This window comes from Pygocentrus nattereri, chromosome 10, assembly GCF_015220715.1.
Source record: "Pygocentrus nattereri isolate fPygNat1 chromosome 10, fPygNat1.pri, whole genome shotgun sequence".
Classification (NCBI taxonomy): Eukaryota; Metazoa; Chordata; class Actinopteri; order Characiformes; family Serrasalmidae; genus Pygocentrus; species Pygocentrus nattereri.
In genome coordinates, this window is record NC_051220.1 from 36,145,219 (window position 1) to 36,165,218 (window position 20,000).

Sequence of the window (20,000 nt, forward strand, 5' to 3'; positions counted from 1 at the left end):
TCTTTAAGTATTTATGGTTCTATATAGAGCCATGAACATGTAGAACCTATATATCTATATAGATCTATATAGAACCAAGAACGTTTTGCATGGATAAAGGGTTCTTTAAATTGATTTAGAATGTCTGTTTATGATTCCATACACAACATTTTTGAAAATAGTTCTATATGGCACCAAAAGGTTCTTCTATCATCACGATGTCAAGCTTGCATCAAAACAAGAACCTTTTAAGCGGCTATATAGAATTTGTTTTTTCAAAAAGGCATCTACAGGACTTTCTCCATCAATCTGAAGAACCTTCAATGATGCAAGGAACCCTTTAATCCTTTAAAAGGGTTCTTAAAGTGTCCATGGTCCTATGTAAAACTATTTTCCATGGATTTTTAATGGGTGTCAGAAACGTCCGGGCATGAAGCAGCATATTGGTAACCATATCATGTAATAACTTTCTGTGAAGGAGCTTTCAGAGACAAACTCTTCAGATGTCTGGTTACCATCAACACCACTGTGAACAAATCGAACTCTGTACGTTTCTCCAAAACGGAGCATTTTACATCAAACCACTCCGAATGACTTTGTCCTCATCTAAAGCATTTAATTGGGCAGAAATTCGGCTTTGAGGCAGAAAAAACACCCGGCGTATTATACCCTCGTTTTCTTGGCTAGAAAGCTACTGTTTCGATATTTACATGCAGAAAGTTTAACTACTATTAACTAGGCGTTTTAATCCATGACGGAGGGCAGACATTAATTCCTCCGCCATCACGGCTGTCGCTCAGAGCCCACCTTACCTTTAAAAACACGCAGGGTGCTCAGAGCGCCACACAAGCAACAATGTGCACGGCGCATGAAGCAGCATGAAAAAACAGCTGTTCCTTTAAAAACAGCTGGAAATAAACATGTCCAGCCAGAAAATGCACAAACGTCCTCACAGAACCTCCTCACAGAACCTCCTCACAGAACCTCCTCACAGAGAGCCTTTAAAGAACATCAGCTGGTTGATTTTCATCCTGTTTCTTCTTAAACTGGATGCTTTCATAAATACTGCTCATAGTTTTTCACTTTTTTAGAGATGGGGCATTACTGTACAATAAAATATCTAGATATATGCTGTGTGGCAATAATACAGACACCCATACTGTGTAAAAGTGTATTGAACTGTATTGTATTGTATCACTGTACCATAACTAGCATGTTAGCTTGTGGCTAACAAATTAGCTTGTGGCTAACATATTAGCTTGTGGCTAACATATTAGCCTGGGACTAACAAATTAGCTTGGGGCTAACATATTAGCCTGGGACTAACAAATTAGCTTGTGGCTAACATATTAGCTTGGGACTAACAAATTAGCTTGGGACTAACAAATTAGCTTGGGCTAACAAATTAGCTTGTGGCTAACATATTAGCCTGGGACTAAAATTAGCTTGTGGCTAACATATTAGCTTGTGGCTAACAAATTAGCTTGTGGCTCGAGCACTGGATTGGAATTATAAAACTTTTTGAATTATTTAAAATAATGTCCTCTTATGAAGCTGAATGCTCTCATAAACTGAGGATGTAAACATTAACATACGTGCATTTTAAGCCACTCCTTATTTAAGCATGAAATGGAAAAACCATAAACGTATGGCACCAGATCAAACTGAACGCCGTGAATCGCTACACCTGATATTATGCGAACTGAAAACGTTCTAAAGTATCATGTTGTATTTTTTCCTAACTCTGTTAAGCAGCTTCATATACACAGCATATAGAACCATGGCCACTCAAAGAACCCTTGTGAAATGGTTCTTCAGTGATGGAGAGTGTGTTGTAGATGGTTCTATGTAGAACATTTTTTTTAAATGGCTCTGTGCTATACAGAACCATTTCACCATTTCAAAAATGTTCTCCATAGAACCATCTACTACACATTCTCCATCAATCTAAAGAACCATTTTACCATGCAAAGGGTTCTCTGAGTGTTCATGGTTCAATATAGAGTTCTGTATAGCACCAAAAAGGGTTCTGCTACTGTTATGATGTCAAACTTGTAGCAATAAAGGAACCCTTTCAGTGCAATACAGAACCACTTTCAAATAGGTCCTATATAGAACCATGTACAACACATTCTCCATCAATCTGAAGCACCACTCATCATGCCAAGGGTTCTCTGAGTGCTCATGGTTCTATACAGAGGTCTATAAAGCACTAAAATGGTTCTATTATATTTATGATGTCAAGCTTATAACAACACCACCATTTCAAAAAGGTTCTACATAGAACCATCTACAACACCATAAATCTGAAGCACCACTTATCATGAAAAGGGTTCTTTGAGACCTCATGGTTCTATACAGAGTTCTATATAGCAACAAAAAAGGGTTCTGCAACATTTGTGATGTCACGCTTGTAACAACAGAAGAACCCTTTCTGTGCTATACAGAACCATTTTCAAAAAGGTTCTACACAGAACCATCTACAACACCATCAATCTGAAGCACCTTTTATCATGCAAAGTATTCTTTGAGTGCTCAAGGTTCCATACAGAGTTCTATATAGCACCAAAAAGGGTCTGCTACTGTTATGATGTCAAGCTTGTAACAATAAAATAACCCTTTCGGGGCTACACATTTTCAAAAAGGTTCTACATAGAACCATATACGACACCTTCTCCATCAATCTGAAGCACCATTCATCGTGCAAAGGGTTCTTTGAGTTCTTTTGGTTCTTTACAGAGTTCTATATAGCACTAAAAGGGTTCTGCTATATGTATGACATCAAGCTTGTAGCAACATAATTTCAAAAAGGTTCTACGCAGAAGCACATACAACACATTCTCCATCAATCTGTAGAATTATTTCATCATGCAAAGAACCCTTTAATCATGCAAAGGGTTATGTGAGGCCATCTTCTTTACTAAAGAACCACTGAAGAACCATCTATTTTAAGTGCGTAGAACATTTAACAGCTGCTTTGTCTGAAATTCAGACAATCTGCTTTAATCCTGAAGCACTGGGCCTGACTATGCTTTTCCCTATTCTGCCTCAGTGTTAACTGTAGTTTCCAGTAGCTCAAAAGATGATACTGTACTGACTGTACTGCAGTCATAAGTACTAAATTGACCTGTGCAGAGCCACAAAAAGCACATTTCAACTGCTGAACCGGTTCATGTGCCATGTCTGTGTAAATTCTCCTTATGCAGCGAGGATGTGGCCACATATTGCTAGTCAAACACCACACCTTATAATTTGTGGCTTGAATTAGGGCACATAATGACACCCTACCAAAACATAACAACTACACGGGTTGTGAAAGTGAGTTTAAGACACTGCCAAATGACTTCTGACTCTTTGATAGAAATATTACAAACCCTCACATATAATACCACACTAGAAAGCAAAAGGCGGTGTTATCTGTACAGAATTACACAGCGTTTGCTCTCTCCTCTCTCTCCCCTCCTGAAAAGAGTACTATTTAAATAACTGCGCACCCTTAAAGGACAGCAACAGCAGCATTTTCGGTTATTATGTTAGTTCCTGAAGGTGATAACTGGAGGAGAATAGTTAAAAATTGAACATAATTGCAGAAAATGAGATAACTTTAAACCATTAGTGCATCTCATTTTCTTATGTAGACACCGAAAGATCTGAACAAAGCCATTTGCACCTCCGGCTGCAGTACACTTAACTTGTATTTGATTGCCTTAGTAAGCTGTGGGCATCTTAACCTATTTAAGGCGTAAAGAGTAGCTAAAATTAAATCTCATTCCCAATTTCAGACAGGCTTAGCGAAATTCAAATAAAAATACATTATAGGACATAAGGCTAATAAAGAGGACAAACCTACAAAATTCATTATGCGGGATAAAAAAAAACCACGCAAGACCTCAGCGAGCGGCTCTGAGAACATGTAATTCCATCCGCTTCTAATGCATCGCATTTCCTCCACAAAGTTGATTGGCTTGGTCAACAGAACTGTAAGGAAATAAAAGTTACAAATGAGAACAGGCCATTAGAGCCATTGACGCTCGTTGGGTTCCCACTAATTAATTGATCCTGAAACTTCATCTATTCTGGAGCAAGAGGTGCCGTAATTAATCAGCCGTGATTTCAAGGCTATGTCCTCTTTTTTCCCTTCCACTCCTTATTTTTCAGCCTCTAATGTCTCCTGTTTTAATTGTTTGGAAATGCCTAGGGTCTTTGAGCCGTAAGAAGGGGCGACAGACTGTGAAGTGCTGGCGCTAACGTCTCTGAGCCAAACCGGACAGGCGTCTGGACACCCTGCTCTGGTGCAGGCTAATTTATGTGTCCCTGTAAGCCATCACTCATGCTGACCACCATACAGTACATTAACCCCATAGTCAATGTCTTTACTCCAAAGTGGTCCAACAGGCCTGGGGTGCATTCTCACCGGCGCGGACACGCGGCGCCATAAATTACGCTTTTAATTCCAAACGGTCGATCCATTTTGGCATAAGGTGATGGGATTCCATTTGGGTAGATGCCTCCAACTTTCTTTACAAGGGAAAAGAACATGGTACCGGCACGCTTCAAGGTCAAACCTGTGGAGAAGGTAGCGCGTATTAATGCAGCCACAGGTTTTTCCTCCAATAAAAGAACCCATCAGCGATGGCCTCAGCCTCCAGACTCAAAGAGAATAGAACTAAAATGACACAGGCTGTTATTGTACAAGAAAAGCAGAGGACAAGGCAACATTTCCACTCCCGTATAATGGTTAGATTCTATTAACTTAGGCGAATGGGTAAGAAACAAGCAGCAGCAAAACCAGTAATGGTTGCTTTCCTGGCTTGTTGACACATTTTCCCTCTTTCATTTCACAGCCAATCTCTCTCTTCCCTTCACATCAAACGCTAATGTTGCCTTCAAATTCTTTTTCCTTTCTGTCTGCCAACACTGACATCACAGGAAATTGCACTGGAATTGGCAGGCCTTTTACTTTCAAGTTCATTCCACTTCCAAACAAAGAGCCCAACTCCTGTCATCAGTGCAGGCCTTCGTGTCTCCTGTTTGCTCTCCGGTTCCTGCACGTGGAACCGCCGCTGCATTTTGACAAAGACATGAGACATTTATCTAATTTAGAGCATCTAAAAATTTCCTCCAGGCCTAATTTTCTCTCCCCAGATGAAAGTGCAGCCAATACCTGTATACGTCTTAAGCAGGCGAGAACAAGTAATGAGGATACAGAGAAAAAGGGCCCAGGTTGTACACTAGTGTGATCTTCTGGAGAACCTACACTAAAAGCCTGCTCTAAAAACACAATCTCCTGCTCGTCTAGCTTGCTTCAGCGGCTTAATTCGCAGTAGGCTGGATGGCGAGGACTCCCCGGGGAGATGGGTAACCCTGTGAAAGCGGGCCAGCGCATGCATGTCATGGTTAGTGAAAGAACTGACACATCTGTGGAGGGAGAGAGGAACTGGAGAGGAAAAGGTGAAATCTCTCCTCCTGCTGCCTGAGCAGTTAGTGGATTGCTCAAACAAGAGGGGGGGAAAAAACAGAGGTAAAATGAGTTCATGTTACAGAGAGTAAAACCCCAGCATGCACTGTGAAATTCAGAACAAAAAGGCACGCTGTTGTAGGGCAGTAGCACAACTTTCACTGAGCCTTATTTAATGGTAAATATCAGGGGCTGCATGATATGGACAAAATACCACTGCTGTTATACTGCAATTATACTGCTATACACCGATCAGGCAAAACATTATGACCACCTCCTTGTTTCTGCACTCATTGTCCATTAGCTCCACTTACTATATAGGTGCACTTTGTAGTTCTACAGTTACAGATTGTAGTCCATCTGTTTCTCTGATACTTTGCTAGCCCTCTTTTACCCTGTTCTTCAGTGGTCAGGACCCTCATGGACCCTCACAGAGCAGGTACTATTTGGGTGGTGGATCCTTCTCAGCACTGCAGTAACACTGACGTGGTGGTGGTGTGTTAGTGTGTGTTGTGCTGGTCTGAGTGCTGTTGTTTTTAAACACTGTGTCCACTCACTGTCCACTCTATTAGACACTCCTACCTTGTCAGTCCACCTTGTAGATGTAAAGTCATGGACGATAGCACATCTGTTGCTGCACAATTTGTGTTGGTCATTCTCCAGTCCTTCATCAGTGGAAACAGGATGCTGTTGGCTGGATGTTTTTGCTTGGTGGACTATTCTCAGTCCAGCAGTGACATAAAAACTCCAGCAGCACTGCTGTGTCTGATCCACTCAGACCAGCACAACACACACTAACACACCACCACCACTTCAGTGTTACTGCAGTGCTGAGAATGATCCACCACCCAAAAAGTAACTGCTCTGCGATTGTCCATGAGGGTCCTGACCACTGAAGAACAGGGTAAAAGGGAGCTAATAAAGTATCAGAGAAACAGATGGACTACAGTCTGTAACTGTAGAACTACAAAGTGCAGCTATACAGTAAGCGGAGCTGATAGAATGGACAATGAGTGTAGAAACAAGGATGTTATTCCTGATCGGTGTACATTGCAATTGCGATGCGCCTTGTAATATACGAATCATATCAAACCTGATGTCTCACTTTGGCTTTGTCTCCTTTAACTTATTACACTCTGCCCCAGAGCAGTTGTTGAGAATGCATGTCAATGTTGGTCATTTACATAGTAAAACTGATCAGCGTGTGGAGCTGGAGCTTTGTGTGTGTAAAAGAAGTCCAAAGCTGTCATTCTGTTGAATTGCTTGAACACCTCAATTCATCGAAACACACACTGACACATATCTGAAGCCATGGTTGGTCAATTAGGTCAAAGTCCACTTTGAGCTAAAAAATGGAGACTGATATAAAATCATTGTGTCCAGTAGTGACACCGATTTTAGCGGCCTAAAAAATTTCAATAACTGAAAATCAATCGATACTGCAGTAGTTTTAATTAAACAGTTTAAACTGTTTTTTAATTAAACATTTTTTTTCATTATAGTGTTATTCTTAGGATGGATTGAGATACATTTTACATGAACTGTTTTAACCACGATGATCTTTTGTGCTTAAATTCACAATTTGACCATGTAGTCAAGTAAAGTCAAATGATCTTTACTGTCAATCCTCAATATTATTTGTATACATTAAAATCGAAAGTCATTCTTCAGACCACATGGTGTATCATGCACTGGCAGTACTTTACACAGGACACCATATTACACAGGACACCATATACAATAAACACACCAGTACTTACTGCTGTGGTGTAGGTAAATGGGAGTGACTCGCTTCCCTTTGGTTCCACCATTAATGGTTTCGCAAGCCCAAATCCCAGCATAATAAAAATGTTGCAAAATATCGGCAAAATTTTTGACCATACCGATAAAACTGTAGGTTGTCATTATCAGGTGATATTATCGGCCAACTGAGGTATCATTTATGCCCTTATAAATGCACAACCTTGTACATATGTACATATTTTCCAAAAGCTAATCAAAGTTCTCAGCCTGATTACTGTAAAAATGAAGGCTTTGCAGAGGGACTTTGCATTTGGCTGCAGCCTGTATGTCTTTGTCTTTGTATGTGTCTTTTCTTAGCTCCACTCCAAGGCCTTGCCCTAGCCGAGAGCAGACAGACAGTGGGCAGCAGATGACAGCAGCAGGGAGGACACTGGTGTCACCATCAGACGCCTGTGACGCAATCCAGTCTTACAGGGCTGCACAGCCTGAAAGCACCAAGCTGAGAGCACTGAAACGGACAGAGGGCATCATGGGAAAGGTCTGAAGCTCACCCAGATCCATTTCTCGCCACGCTCCAGTTCGATATTGCTAAATTCCTAATGATATCTGAATCTCTTCTTCTGACAGGCCAAACAATACTTCGCTGCTGTCATTACAAATTATCTTTAAGTACAACTTGAACAGCGCAAATTATTCTGGCTATGAACTTATTACTTTTGGTTATTTATATTTCCCAATCACACTCCAGTGCTCCCCTTTTAATGTTAGCGAGCGATATTCATAACTTCAGAAGTTATCTCCCTCAGCCACAGCAGAGCATAACGATTAATTTGACTAATTATTTTGGTGTGGCTGCTGTGACTGTCGACCCAGCGGCCTTTTTCTCCAAGTAAATAAAATAAAATGTGGGAAAATGAGTTTATTTTTCTTTGGGACTCTCTAGAATTCAGTCCCAGTGCATCTGAATGGTACACGCTGATGCCAAATGACAGCCTGAAGCTGCCTTGGGAAGATTACAAGAGGAACTCTCGAACACAAACTGCCAAGTCCTACAATCCAGTCAAAGCCAGAATATCAGACTCCAGAGGTCCAACTTTAATCAGAGATACAATGATAATCCTCACAAGAGACTAACACCAAACACTGATATGAGTAAGCAAACAATGACATTGTTCCAAGAACCACAAGGGTCTCCTGCTGAATCGCTGGATAAGCCATATGCTACGCGAGCACGACCGGCGTGTTTCTTCTGCCGAACCGCATGCCTGGATCAGGTTTCTCACGCCTGCCGCCCTGTTTGGCTTATTTCCTCCACTTTTGTAGAAAAGATGGAGCTTTTACGAGACGCTTGTTTCTCATTTTCTACTTTCTCTCATCTTTGGAGGGATTATGAGAGGTCAGGCTTTCTCAGAGCCAGAGACCGTGTGTGCCAACAGCTCTCCAGAGACGCATTAAAACTAAGACCAACAACCCTGGCTAAATATAGCACTGTGGCAGGGGGACACTGAGCGAGGCTCAGAATAGCCCAGCCAGCTTCACTGGACCAGGCAGGCCAAGCAGAGCAAAGCAGACAGAAAGCAATAAGCTGAGCCTCATATGAAACAAAAGGATCCAGCATCCTTCCAGGACTGAAGTTCCATGTTATGCGATGCTGAGTGTTTCTGCTCTGCTTTCAATAAATCAAGACACCCGCTGTTGGTTGACTGGTGAGACAAAGGATGCGGGACATCAATCAATCAGTCAGTACAAGCAACTTAAAAAGAAATGCACTCTTGGAAGTTTCTATAAAAGCACAATAGCCTCATATTTGCACTGTTGTGAGAAAAACATAACATCACAGAAAAGGTAACTTTATAGAAGAAGGTAAAAACATGCTTAACATATGTTTAAAATATGCATGAAGGGGAATTCTATGGTTTCTGCATGTTAAAGTAGTCCTATTCTGGAGAAACTTACCTAGTCAGGATTGTTCACAGTGGTGGTGATGGGAACCAGACGTCAGAAAAGCTTAATCGCTCTAAAAGCTTCACCACAGGAAGTTATTACATGGAATGGTTACATGAAATGCTGGATGGCTGAGACATTGATTAACGACAGATAAAATTTTGGCCTAAAACATATTTGTAAAAACATTCATGCAGGACAGATATACACTGCAAGGCGAAACAGTCCCCAAAGAAAACATATTTGTTCAGATTTATCACTATTTGGATAGTAAATAAAATGGTTATATTTGTGTTGTAGACATCACAACCCCTGATTCTTATCACCACCACTGGAAGTAATCTTGAGTTTCTCTTCAATGAACCATTTCATAACAAACCACTCTGAATGACTCTGTTGAATTATGTAGAAATTTTGAAAAAGGGGTGGAATTCTCCTTTAGTATGAGTTGCATTTGAAAGGTTCGCGTTCCATTCATAATAAGATGTTCACACAATGTGAAGTGTAAAAAGCTTGTGTTTTCAAAAGATAACATAATAAAAACCTGTATCTTATCACGGTCATATCACATTTTTACATTTTTTTTACAATATTTGAAAACATTTCATGATGAATGAATTGAAAAAAAAAATGGTCCAAAAAGACGTGGAGTAATATCTTGTTACAATGACATGGACACAATCTAAGAATGACTCTTCTCCTTCTCCAATAAAGTTATCATTTTGGAGAAAGAAGGTTTTCTTACAACAGATGCTTGAACTACAGAGAAAAGGTTACATACCTGTTGTTGAGGATATGGCATCCCGCTCATGCCCAGCTGACCTCTCCCCTGAATTCCTATTGGGTATCTATGTGGAGAAGGAGATCCATATGCCTGGCTGGGGTACGGAACAGCCTGCTGCTGCTGCTGAGAGTACGGACTACTGCCCATTCCATACAACTGAGAGCGCTTCATCGCCATGAAGTCCATGGAGCCCACCTGCAAAACAGAGCCGAAAAGACACAATGTTTACCTACAATCTGTGCCAAAAAGGGTTCTTTGGAGCAACGGCATAGAAGAATGTGTTGGTATACACACACACATAGATAGATAGATAGATAGATAGATAGATAGATGAGGACTTTTTTGATATATAAAACCTACACAAACACCACAACAGGTGACATGAGGGGAAAAAAGATACACAAAAAACACAGAACATGGGCCCTTTAAAGAACCTCCCCATACTGTAAATGCTCTATATTAACTATATGCGTTCCCAGAAGCCAAGAACCATTTAGGAACCTTTATTTTTAAGAGTGCAGATGGTCTCTGAACCGAGTGACTCTGTGCCTTTCTTTGAATGCTGATAGAAACGGGGGGAAGAAATGTGAAAAGACAGTTTCTGCCTGAGGCGCTTTATTCCTCACGAGCATTACATTTATTTTAGGGTTCCCCCCCATATCCCTCAGTGAGTCAACAGGAAAATTCCCGGCATGTCAGGTTAACATTAATCCGTCACCCAGAACGTGGAATCCACGACGGGGCAGATTATGTCAGGTCTGATGTCTCCGCTCCGTCGTGCTGGATCATGGATGATTTATGGCATTTGTTCCCACTGTCTTTTTCAGTCAGCCAAGGCTCTCTCCAGTCTCCCTGAGCAATACCTGCACATCCCCGCTCAATATGACGCGCCCCGCTGTGTGCAGGAGAATGGCACTTTTCAAAAGGCAGCTAGGCTTAATCAAGAAACAATACAGTGGAGATGCGCGTGAACAAACCCACTGTATTGTGCCTGGAAAACAAATGGGAGAATAAAAAAAATGACTCGATACACCACTTTAAACAGTGCTTCCCTGGTGTTTTGCCCACTGTGACGCATAATGGAGCCAAATCAGAGGAAATCGACAGCTAACCTCTCCTCTGTCCCTTTCTTCTGTGATTGCATCCTGTTGGGCTCAGACGCTTCTGGCTAAATTCACAGCAGATGCATGAGTGGCTTCATAGGGTAGAGACTACTTCAAAACACAAAACAAAGCATGAGTTTGAATAGTAAAGCCCAGAACATAAACATCTGATTTTATCAAAAGAAAGAGCCGTAAGCTTGGGGTACTAGACGTCTAGATGGTAAATAGATAAACTGAGGTGTTTAAAACCGAGAAGAAATAAATAACTAGCATTTTTCAAGTAAAAGCGTGGATCCATTGATTAATGTACCATGCACAACATCAACAAATTGAATCTCAGTGTGAACTTATTTCATACCTAATATAAAATAATAATGCATACTTGGCATGGAAACACTGCACAGCAATGAGGAGGGAAGGCGTGAAGGACTGAAAGCGCACAGGACGAGCCATTAGATTTACATTAAAGAGAATGTAGGCTGTTGTCCAAGGCCTGGTTCCCCAAAAGCGTGTCAGCTGTACACTAACAGAGCTAGCAGTAGCAATACCATGCCACAGTTAAGATCAGTATAATGCACTGTAATGCTTCTGGGACTTAGTGGGCTGGCTGATCAATGTGAAACCTGTGTGGGTTTATGCATTGTTTACTTCCATTTTCAAGCACAAGTCATCATGTACAAAATGCGGAAATATGGAGCGCCAGAGTGGAGAAACAGTTTAAGCGCTGGCCCTAGTTCAATCCCCAGCGGTGCAACAGCCATCTGTGGCCTGGAGTCAAAAGTGCATAATTGGTCTCGCTATCTCTGGGTGGGTAAAATGGTCCTCCCCCTCACCATCACTTAGTGCAATGCTAGCCAACAAAGGCATCTGTTAGCAGACGTTACAGAATTAGCAGCTAGCGTGCTCCTTCAAGAACTGTTCAATGATGTTAGCAACAGCTAGAAAAGGTGTGGTGGTGCCAGTGCCAGTTTATGAGGAGCCTGGCCACTTCCTATTTCCCCCATTTTATCAAAAACAGGACTGTAAAACAGCAGAGGGCGCCAGCGAGCGAGTCCTTAATGAATGAGAGTGAACGGAGCTAAATGGCTAAAAACGATAGTCCCTAATTACTTGCACAGAGCTTTACTTTTAATTTTAGAAAGTAGAAAGACTTATTTCACCCAAAATCAAAGAAAACCCACCTGTATGGTTATGTTGTATGTTTTTCTACAGCAAAGGGTCTTGGGCAGCAGGACGCTACCATTACTGCTACTGTTGGCCGTTTGTTTATCATGGATGTAAACGAGGCACCGTTTTAAACTCCTATAACTCGAGTTCAAACGCGCTTAAAGTACAAGAGCGGTGTTATTTTATGTTATTCTTCTACATGAAAATGTTTAAGCACTTATAATCTATGATTTAACTGAAATGCTCCATATTGATCCGTTCATTTTGGACTCGCTCAGGAGCGCCCTCTAGTGTTTGAGAAAACTGGAAGACATTACAGAGTGGTAATTCTCCGCTCTATAAGTTCTCAGGTGGTGATTCATGTGTATTATGTCTGGAATGCTAGCATGAGCTAGCTTTCAAGTTCCCAGCTTGGTAGCACTGTTTGATAGAAGGAGACCTGGCTAGCGGATAGAATTAGTCACAAATGAACTCAGAGAAAGAATATGCAGAGAACGCTGTGGCTAGCAAATCATCACACATGGCACTGGTAATGTTAGCTATATAACTCAAATTTTGGCCAATACCAATGTCCATCTACACAGAACTCAGTATTCAATCCCTTGACAATTCTGAGGTTTTTGTTGCTTTCTAACACAGGTTTAATGTTCAGATTCATGGTACGTGTCCAACAGCACAAAAACAGCAGAACTCCTATGCTTTGGATGCACTCAAGCTAGCAAAACTGCATGCCTGGCTAGAAAACCAACTTCCATTTTTCCATCACATCCACACCCATCCACACATCATACAACACCTGCAAAGACTTTTAATCAATCTGTCACTTCATGTAAACAAGCCCTGCTTTACAAATGACTGTTGCATTAGGAACATTGCCTTACTCAATGGTTCTGAACCACTTCTCCAATAATAAACAATTAGAAGGCACCACACAGTCAAGCATGTAAATTCTGCTTTGGGCAATCCATCCAGAGGCCTAGGCTAACACCATTAATTAGAGAGGTATCAGTGGCTGAAGGGCGGTGCTCGTGAATTAGGAAATGCAGGGCAGTATGACATTTTCGATACAGGACACGGTTCAGGTCTCTTCCACCACCGGCCTTGCTCAAGTGGAACGACTTCGCCCAAAAAAAAAAGGAAAAGAAGAAGAAGCCGAGTGCCACGCAAAGCAAATCTCCTCATGTCACTGCCAAGTTCAGAGAGTGACTCCGACAGTCAGAGACCGCTGTGCCTCCCAGATGGAGTGAGGGGGGAGGGGGCTATTGAAAGGGAAAGCGAGCCCCTATTTGCCCGTAGCGCTTAGCTCTTTCAAACGGTCACGCCTGGTCCTTGTTCAAATGGCCAACCCGTCATGTAGGGTATCATTAGAGAAGAATGGAGCACATGTTTTGGGGACATCAATAGGTCTGCATTTGTGTGGCCAAAGGGACTGCGGTTATGCGATACTCAATCCCGCCGCTGGCGAGAGGAGGCCAATTGAAGGGAAGCAGCAGCAGAACCAATCTCTCTATTTGAAAGGAAGGGAAATCCCAAGCCTAATCTATTGCCACTTCAGCACACGATGTGGTCCACTGTAAACTGCCTGTGTAGCAAGGATGGCAACAGGATTATGCCCGGATGACTGCTGTACACACTGCTAAACAGCCAAGTTAGAGCTAGGCTATAGGATGACACAGATAGTGTAGGGTGTTCTATCACAGCACAAGTCAAAAGACGGACGATCAAAGCATATCATCGCTGTCATAACAAAGCCTGTAGGAAAAATATGGTTTTACCTTTAATGTACACTACCAGTCAAAAGTCTGCACCCACTCATAGAAAGGTTCCTCTTGTTTTATCCGTTTTCCACATTTTGGAATAATACTGAAGACACTATGAAATAAACCATATTGAAACCAGAAAGTGTAAAACAAATCAAATATCAATTTTAGAGGAAGAGAAAGATTCTTCGCCTTAATGCACTCTTGGTGGTCTCTCATGACGAGCTACAGGGAATGCTTTTCCAACAGGACATAGGAAGTAGAAGACGCACATAAGCGGAGACCTTAGTTTGTTTTGGTATTTGAAACCAATTTCTTTGGCCTTTAAGCAAAATCCTTTATGTCACAGTTTCCTTAAGATTAAAAAACATAAATAACCAAACATCAATAACCTTCAACAAACAGCTTATTCTTCTGGGTCATGCGGGGTGCTAGAGACTATCCCAGCGGTCATTGGGTGGAAGGCAGGAAACATCATGGACAGGTCATCAGTCCATCACAGAGCAGACAGACATACACATCCACATACAAACTCACACCTAGGGGCAATTTAACATGTCCAATTGGCCTGACTGCATGTCTTTGGACTGTGGGAGGAAACCTACATAGACACATGCAAACTAAGTAGAACATGCAAACTCCACAGAAAGGATCCTGGGCACCCAGCCGGGAATCGAACCTAAGCCCTTCTTGCTGTGAGGCGACAGCGCTTCCCAATGCTGCACCAAACTGACCCTATTCACAGGATACAACAGGGAAAATCAACAAGATCCTTAGGCCCTTACAAGGAAAGCTAAACAACAAAATGAGAAAAATGAGACTTTAGCTCAATATAAAACCAAATAAACCAAAGAACTCTAACTCTAATCAAGAAATACGCCACAGATTGGCACTTGGCAGATGAATGAAGGAGCTTGAAAAGATCTTCAAATGTAATGATGTGTCTCTACAAAACAAAGACCAGGCTGTGGTCTTTTCAATGGTTTTTTATGGATGTGAGAGCTGGACAATAAAAAAGCGCAGCAGGAAACACATCAATACCATTAAACCTGGACTTGGTAAAAACTTTGAAGAAAACCTTGGATGGCAAAAAAAATTCTTGAAAGAAAATCCTAGACCAAATCAAACCTAACCAAACTAAAGCTCTAATATTTTGGACATATTGTCTGAGGAACCAATTCACTGGAAAAGACGATTATACTCAGAAGCTAAAAGAGAAAGAGGACGACCAGCAACAAGACGGACGGAGACAATGAGAGGAATCATGAACAAGCCATTAAGAAGCCTGAAGATCAGAAAACAGAAGAAAATTTTGGAGAAATGCTTCCCGTATGGTCACCGAGAATCGTGACTGTCTTGTCAGCACTTAATGAAAACAATAAAATTCTAAAAAACATGCATATTCAGTTAGGTGTGTGCAAACTATTAATTTTGCCCCATTTCTATTGGTCCACTGGTCATGAAATGTGGCAAATGGTACAAATATAAAAGGCTGAGATACATGGTTTTGATATAACAGCAACAAACGATACATGTATATTACAGTAGCCACAAGAAGAACAGCAAAAATGCACTAACTAGAACCCTAAAATGCTAATTTTTGTGACAGAGGGAACATGTTTTACAGTCAGCAGCTGCAATAATGTGCAAAAGACCCAAAACAGAAACAAAGAAACCTTCACACAAATGGGGAGTGAATAAATTTTGAGTCATAGCTCACGTTTATGAACTCACTACATGTTCTCAGTTCTGCCCGAATAAGAAAACCATCCACTTTGTGTTTTAATGTAGGTCTACATAAGGCAGTAATAAACCTGAAATTGAATTTATGAACTCGCACTGCTTCAGAGTCTTGCAAGTATATTGCAAAATAAAGCTATTACACCACAAACTACAAAATTAGGTCAGGAATATACTGCCAAATTTGATTAAATTGCTTCTCCAAGTTGTTTCGACTCTGATTTTACGACTTCAAAATGTTTTAAATCCTTTCATTTTAATGTACAAAGTTGTTAATCAGCGAAGAAGAAAACACGCACTGCGGAAAAAAAAACAAATAGATTACGAGGTAGCAGACTGCATATTGAGATCAAATGAGCATTAAAATGGTAATCTGCAAATGGTTATTATCATAATTCCATTTGGATCGTGCAGAAATGCAGCTTGATTGTATCTCAGACTTTAGTGGGTGTCTTTCATGAGGCTGTTTGTTCCAGAGCTGCACAATCCAGGCTGTGAGCCTCCACGTCCGTCATATATGGCACTGTGCAAAAGTCAGAGACCATCCTTCGGTTTTTCTTCATAGTTCTGAGAGGATCAGACATGAAAATGAGAGAAAAAAAAAAAACCAGGAGATTCCACAACTGGAGTTCAAACAATCATCAAAATACACAGAGAAACTGTGACTCCTACAAGCGTGCAGGACCTGGTAGACACCATAACTGTTCTCATCAGATAAACAGCACTTAAAGCTTTCATCTTTGAGAGAGAGGAAAAAAATCAAGCTGCTTCAGATCTGAAAACATCCACAGGTGTTTCTTATATTTACTTGTTCTGTCTTCTTCTGTTTTATCTTACATTGAAGAATGAATAGCTTGTACTTAACCTCTTATTGGTTATCTTAGGGGGCAGTCGTGGGCTGGAGGTTAGGGAATCAGCCCTGTGACCGGAAGGTCGATCCCCTTGGCTGACAGTCCATGACTGAAGTGCCCTTGAGCAAGGCACCTAACCCCCAATTGCTCCCCGGGCGCCGTGGATAGGGCTGCCCACTACTCCGGGCAAGTTTGCTCACTGCCCCATAGTGTGTGTGTTCACTAGCGTGCATGTATGTGGGTGTTTCACTGCACGGACGGGTTAAACGCAGAGGTCTGATTTCACAGTGTGCAAACACAGAGACAAATGGTTCTCAATTCTAATTATTGACCGAGGTATATTTTGGTTTTGCCGTCTGATTTTTTACGTGACAAAATCATTAGAAAAATTATTCAGTAACTGCATGAAATAAATGTTTTTTTTTTAAGCTCCCTGTGTTTTATGATCAACACATACCGCTATATGCTTACAATTTACTGCTGAAAACCAAAAATCTTAGACATTCTTTGTATTATTTTATAAAAGTAATTTTTACAGAGCAGATCACTGAAGAAACGCCATCTGTTTATAGTTTATAGCCCAGATTTATGGAAAAATGGGTCGACTTCCAGTAGAAAAAAGTTCAGCTTCTTTTATTATAAGGGATTAAAATTACATCACCATCTATTTGACTGGAAAGAAGACAGTTACAGCCTCATACGTCACCCACCTTCTGAATGTATCTCATGAAATATGAAAGTTATGAAGAATATGACGAAGTGCATTTTGGAACCACCGGTGGTTTCAAAGAGCTGAAGAGGCCGTTTTGACTGGGAATTAAATGCCTTCAGCACAGTACTGCATTTCATAAATGCTTGTCTACAGTCCAGTCAGGTCCACACAGTCTACGTGACCTTCTTGGAATGGACGCCTTTTCAGTGCTGGATTACTACTTGTGGCAAGTTAGTAACCACTGCTGTTCTAGACTGGCAGACACATACCATATACTGTTTCCAAATATAAGGGTGGATGATAGGGCTGTTTCGCTAGAAATAGAAATAAGAATACAGGTTGGCTGGTCATTTGAGCAAAGGAAATATTGACCTGGCACTATTGTTGCTATGATGGTGCAATCAAACGTCTCGCATGCTGCATGGTTTCAGATAAAAGATGGCAACCAGAACAACTCTGATTGTTAATACAAATCACAAGATATTTATGTGAGAAAAAAATAAACCTACTTTCAAAAAAAGTAATGAAAATTAAACCGACTAAAAGAAATACCTGATAAAGTCAACCAAACAGGGGCCATAGGCTTTTTCCAAGATGAGGAAAGGAGAACTACTGCACCTCAATCGAAGCTGAGAAACAATGATGGGACATAATTCACAGGCGAGCTCCGCTGTACGAGACAAGACAGAGAAATAGGCCCCTCTGTTTCAAGCAAAATGAGAACGGGGAGGCAGCGTGGGGAGGAGATACGGCTCCGTATTAATCTGTGCAAATTCCACGCTCCTGCTGACTAAGATTAGAAAATTAATTTCATGGATGCAAAGGCAATATTGATGTCATCAAAGGGAAAGGAGCAGAAGTTTTAACTCTTAGTTGACAAAAATAAAATAATTGGAGGAGCATTTATATGGAGTGTCGCAAAGAAAGATCCATTACAAACAAGCTTGTTTTTCTAGTTTAGACAAGAATGCTGAAAAAGAAAGAGTGGGTAAATAAAGAGGCCACAGAGCTGTTAAGAGAATAAGTGAATTCTGCCAATTCAATACTGTTATTATTCATCAATGGATCGTATTTCCTAAGAGTCCGACTAAGTTATCTAAGCTAAAACACACTACAGATTCATTGTTCAGTGTATAATGTGGCTCAGACAGATCCTCAGCCCTGTGTCTATAGCTCTGATTGTCATTGCTTTCTGTGCATTTCATTCATCGGGCAATTAAAGGGTCAATTCCCTACATTTTTCTTGCGTTTCATTTCTTGTGTGGTTTTATGTACTTGCACATGGCCATTTTCCAGCTTATGTTTATTCATTAGAATTGAGCAAGGTGTTCTGGCTGTCACCAATTTAGGACTGATATATGTAAATGAGCTCTGTTCTGATTGGCTGCTCTGAATCACCCCTCTTTTATAAAGCAATATAATAATAATAATAATCCATCCATCCATCCATCCATCCTCAACTGCTTATCCGGGTCCGGGTCGCGGGGGCAGCAGCCTAAGGCCAGGCCTCCCTCTCCCCCGCCACCTCCTCCAGCTCTTACGGAGGGATACCGAGGCATTCCCAAGACAGTCGAGAGTTATAATCCCTGTGTCCTGGGTCTTCCCAGGAGTCTCCTCCCCGTCGGACATGTCTGGAACACCTCCCTAGGGAGGCATCCAGAGGCCATCCTTGCCAGATGCCCGAACCACCTCAATTGGCTTCTCACAATGTGGAGGAGCAGCGGCTCTACTCCGAGCCTCTCCTGAATCGCCAATCTTCTCACCCTATCTCTAAGGGAGAGCCCGGTGACCCTGCGGAGAAAGCTCATTTCGGCCGCTTGTATCCGCGATCTTGTTCTTTCAGTCACTACCCAAAGCTAGTGACCATAGGTGAGAGTCGGAACGTAGATTGACCGGTAAATTGACAGCTTCGCCTTCTGGCTCAGCTCTCTCTTCACCATGATGGACCGGGTATAGAGTCTGCATTACTGCAGACGCCGCACCAATCCGCCTTTCAACCTCTCGCTCCTTCCTTCACTCATGAACAAAATCCCAAGATGTTTAAACTCCTCCACTTGGGGCAAGAATTCACTCCCGACCTGGACAGAGCATTCCACCCTTTTTCGACTGAGGACCATGGTCTCAGATTTAGAGGTGCTGATTTTCATCCCAGCCGCTTTAACACTCGACTGCAAACTGGTCTAGAGATAGCTGGAGGTCCCGGCCTGATGAGGCCACCATACTGGACACCCTCCGCCACTTGGCTGTTCCGAGAAATTCTGTCCATAAAAGTTATGAACAGAATCGGTGACAACGGACAGCCCTGGCGGAGTCCAACCCTGACTGGAAAACAATCCGACTTACTGCCAGCTATATGAACCAAGCTCCTGCTCTGTTTGTACAGGGACGGAATCGCCTGTAACAATGAACCCCTAATAATAAATTTTATTTGTAACGCACTTTACATTTTAAGTATTTGTATTTGAATTGTATTGTAATTTCCCTGCAATGGACTGGCAAACTGTATCCTGCCTTCCGCCCGATGACCGCTGGGATTGGCTCTAGCATCCCCCCACGACCCTGACAGAGAAGAGGCTTAGAAAATGGATGGATGGATGGATGGTAATTTGTATTGAAACGCTCTTTATAAATTCAATGTAAATGGGAAATTTTTCAGGATTTCAGGCAGGATACACCCTGGACAGGTTGCCAGTCCATCTCAGGGCAGACAGATAGACATACACAATCACACACACACTCACACCTAGGGGCAATGTAGC

At 41.7% G+C, this 20,000-nt stretch overlaps 1 protein-coding gene across 1 annotated transcript in view; it reads right to left on the reverse strand.

The window, feature by feature from the left end:
- The window catches only part of LOC108423399 (AT-rich interactive domain-containing protein 1B-like), a 275,160-nt gene that overhangs the window by 225,902 nt on the left and 29,258 nt on the right, over window positions 1–20,000 (reverse strand). The window contains exon 2 of the mRNA XM_037542128.1: window positions 9,906–10,103. Within this exon, the coding sequence (XP_037398025.1) occupies window positions 9,906–10,103 (198 nt within the window). The remainder of the gene's footprint in view (window positions 1–9,905; window positions 10,104–20,000) is intronic.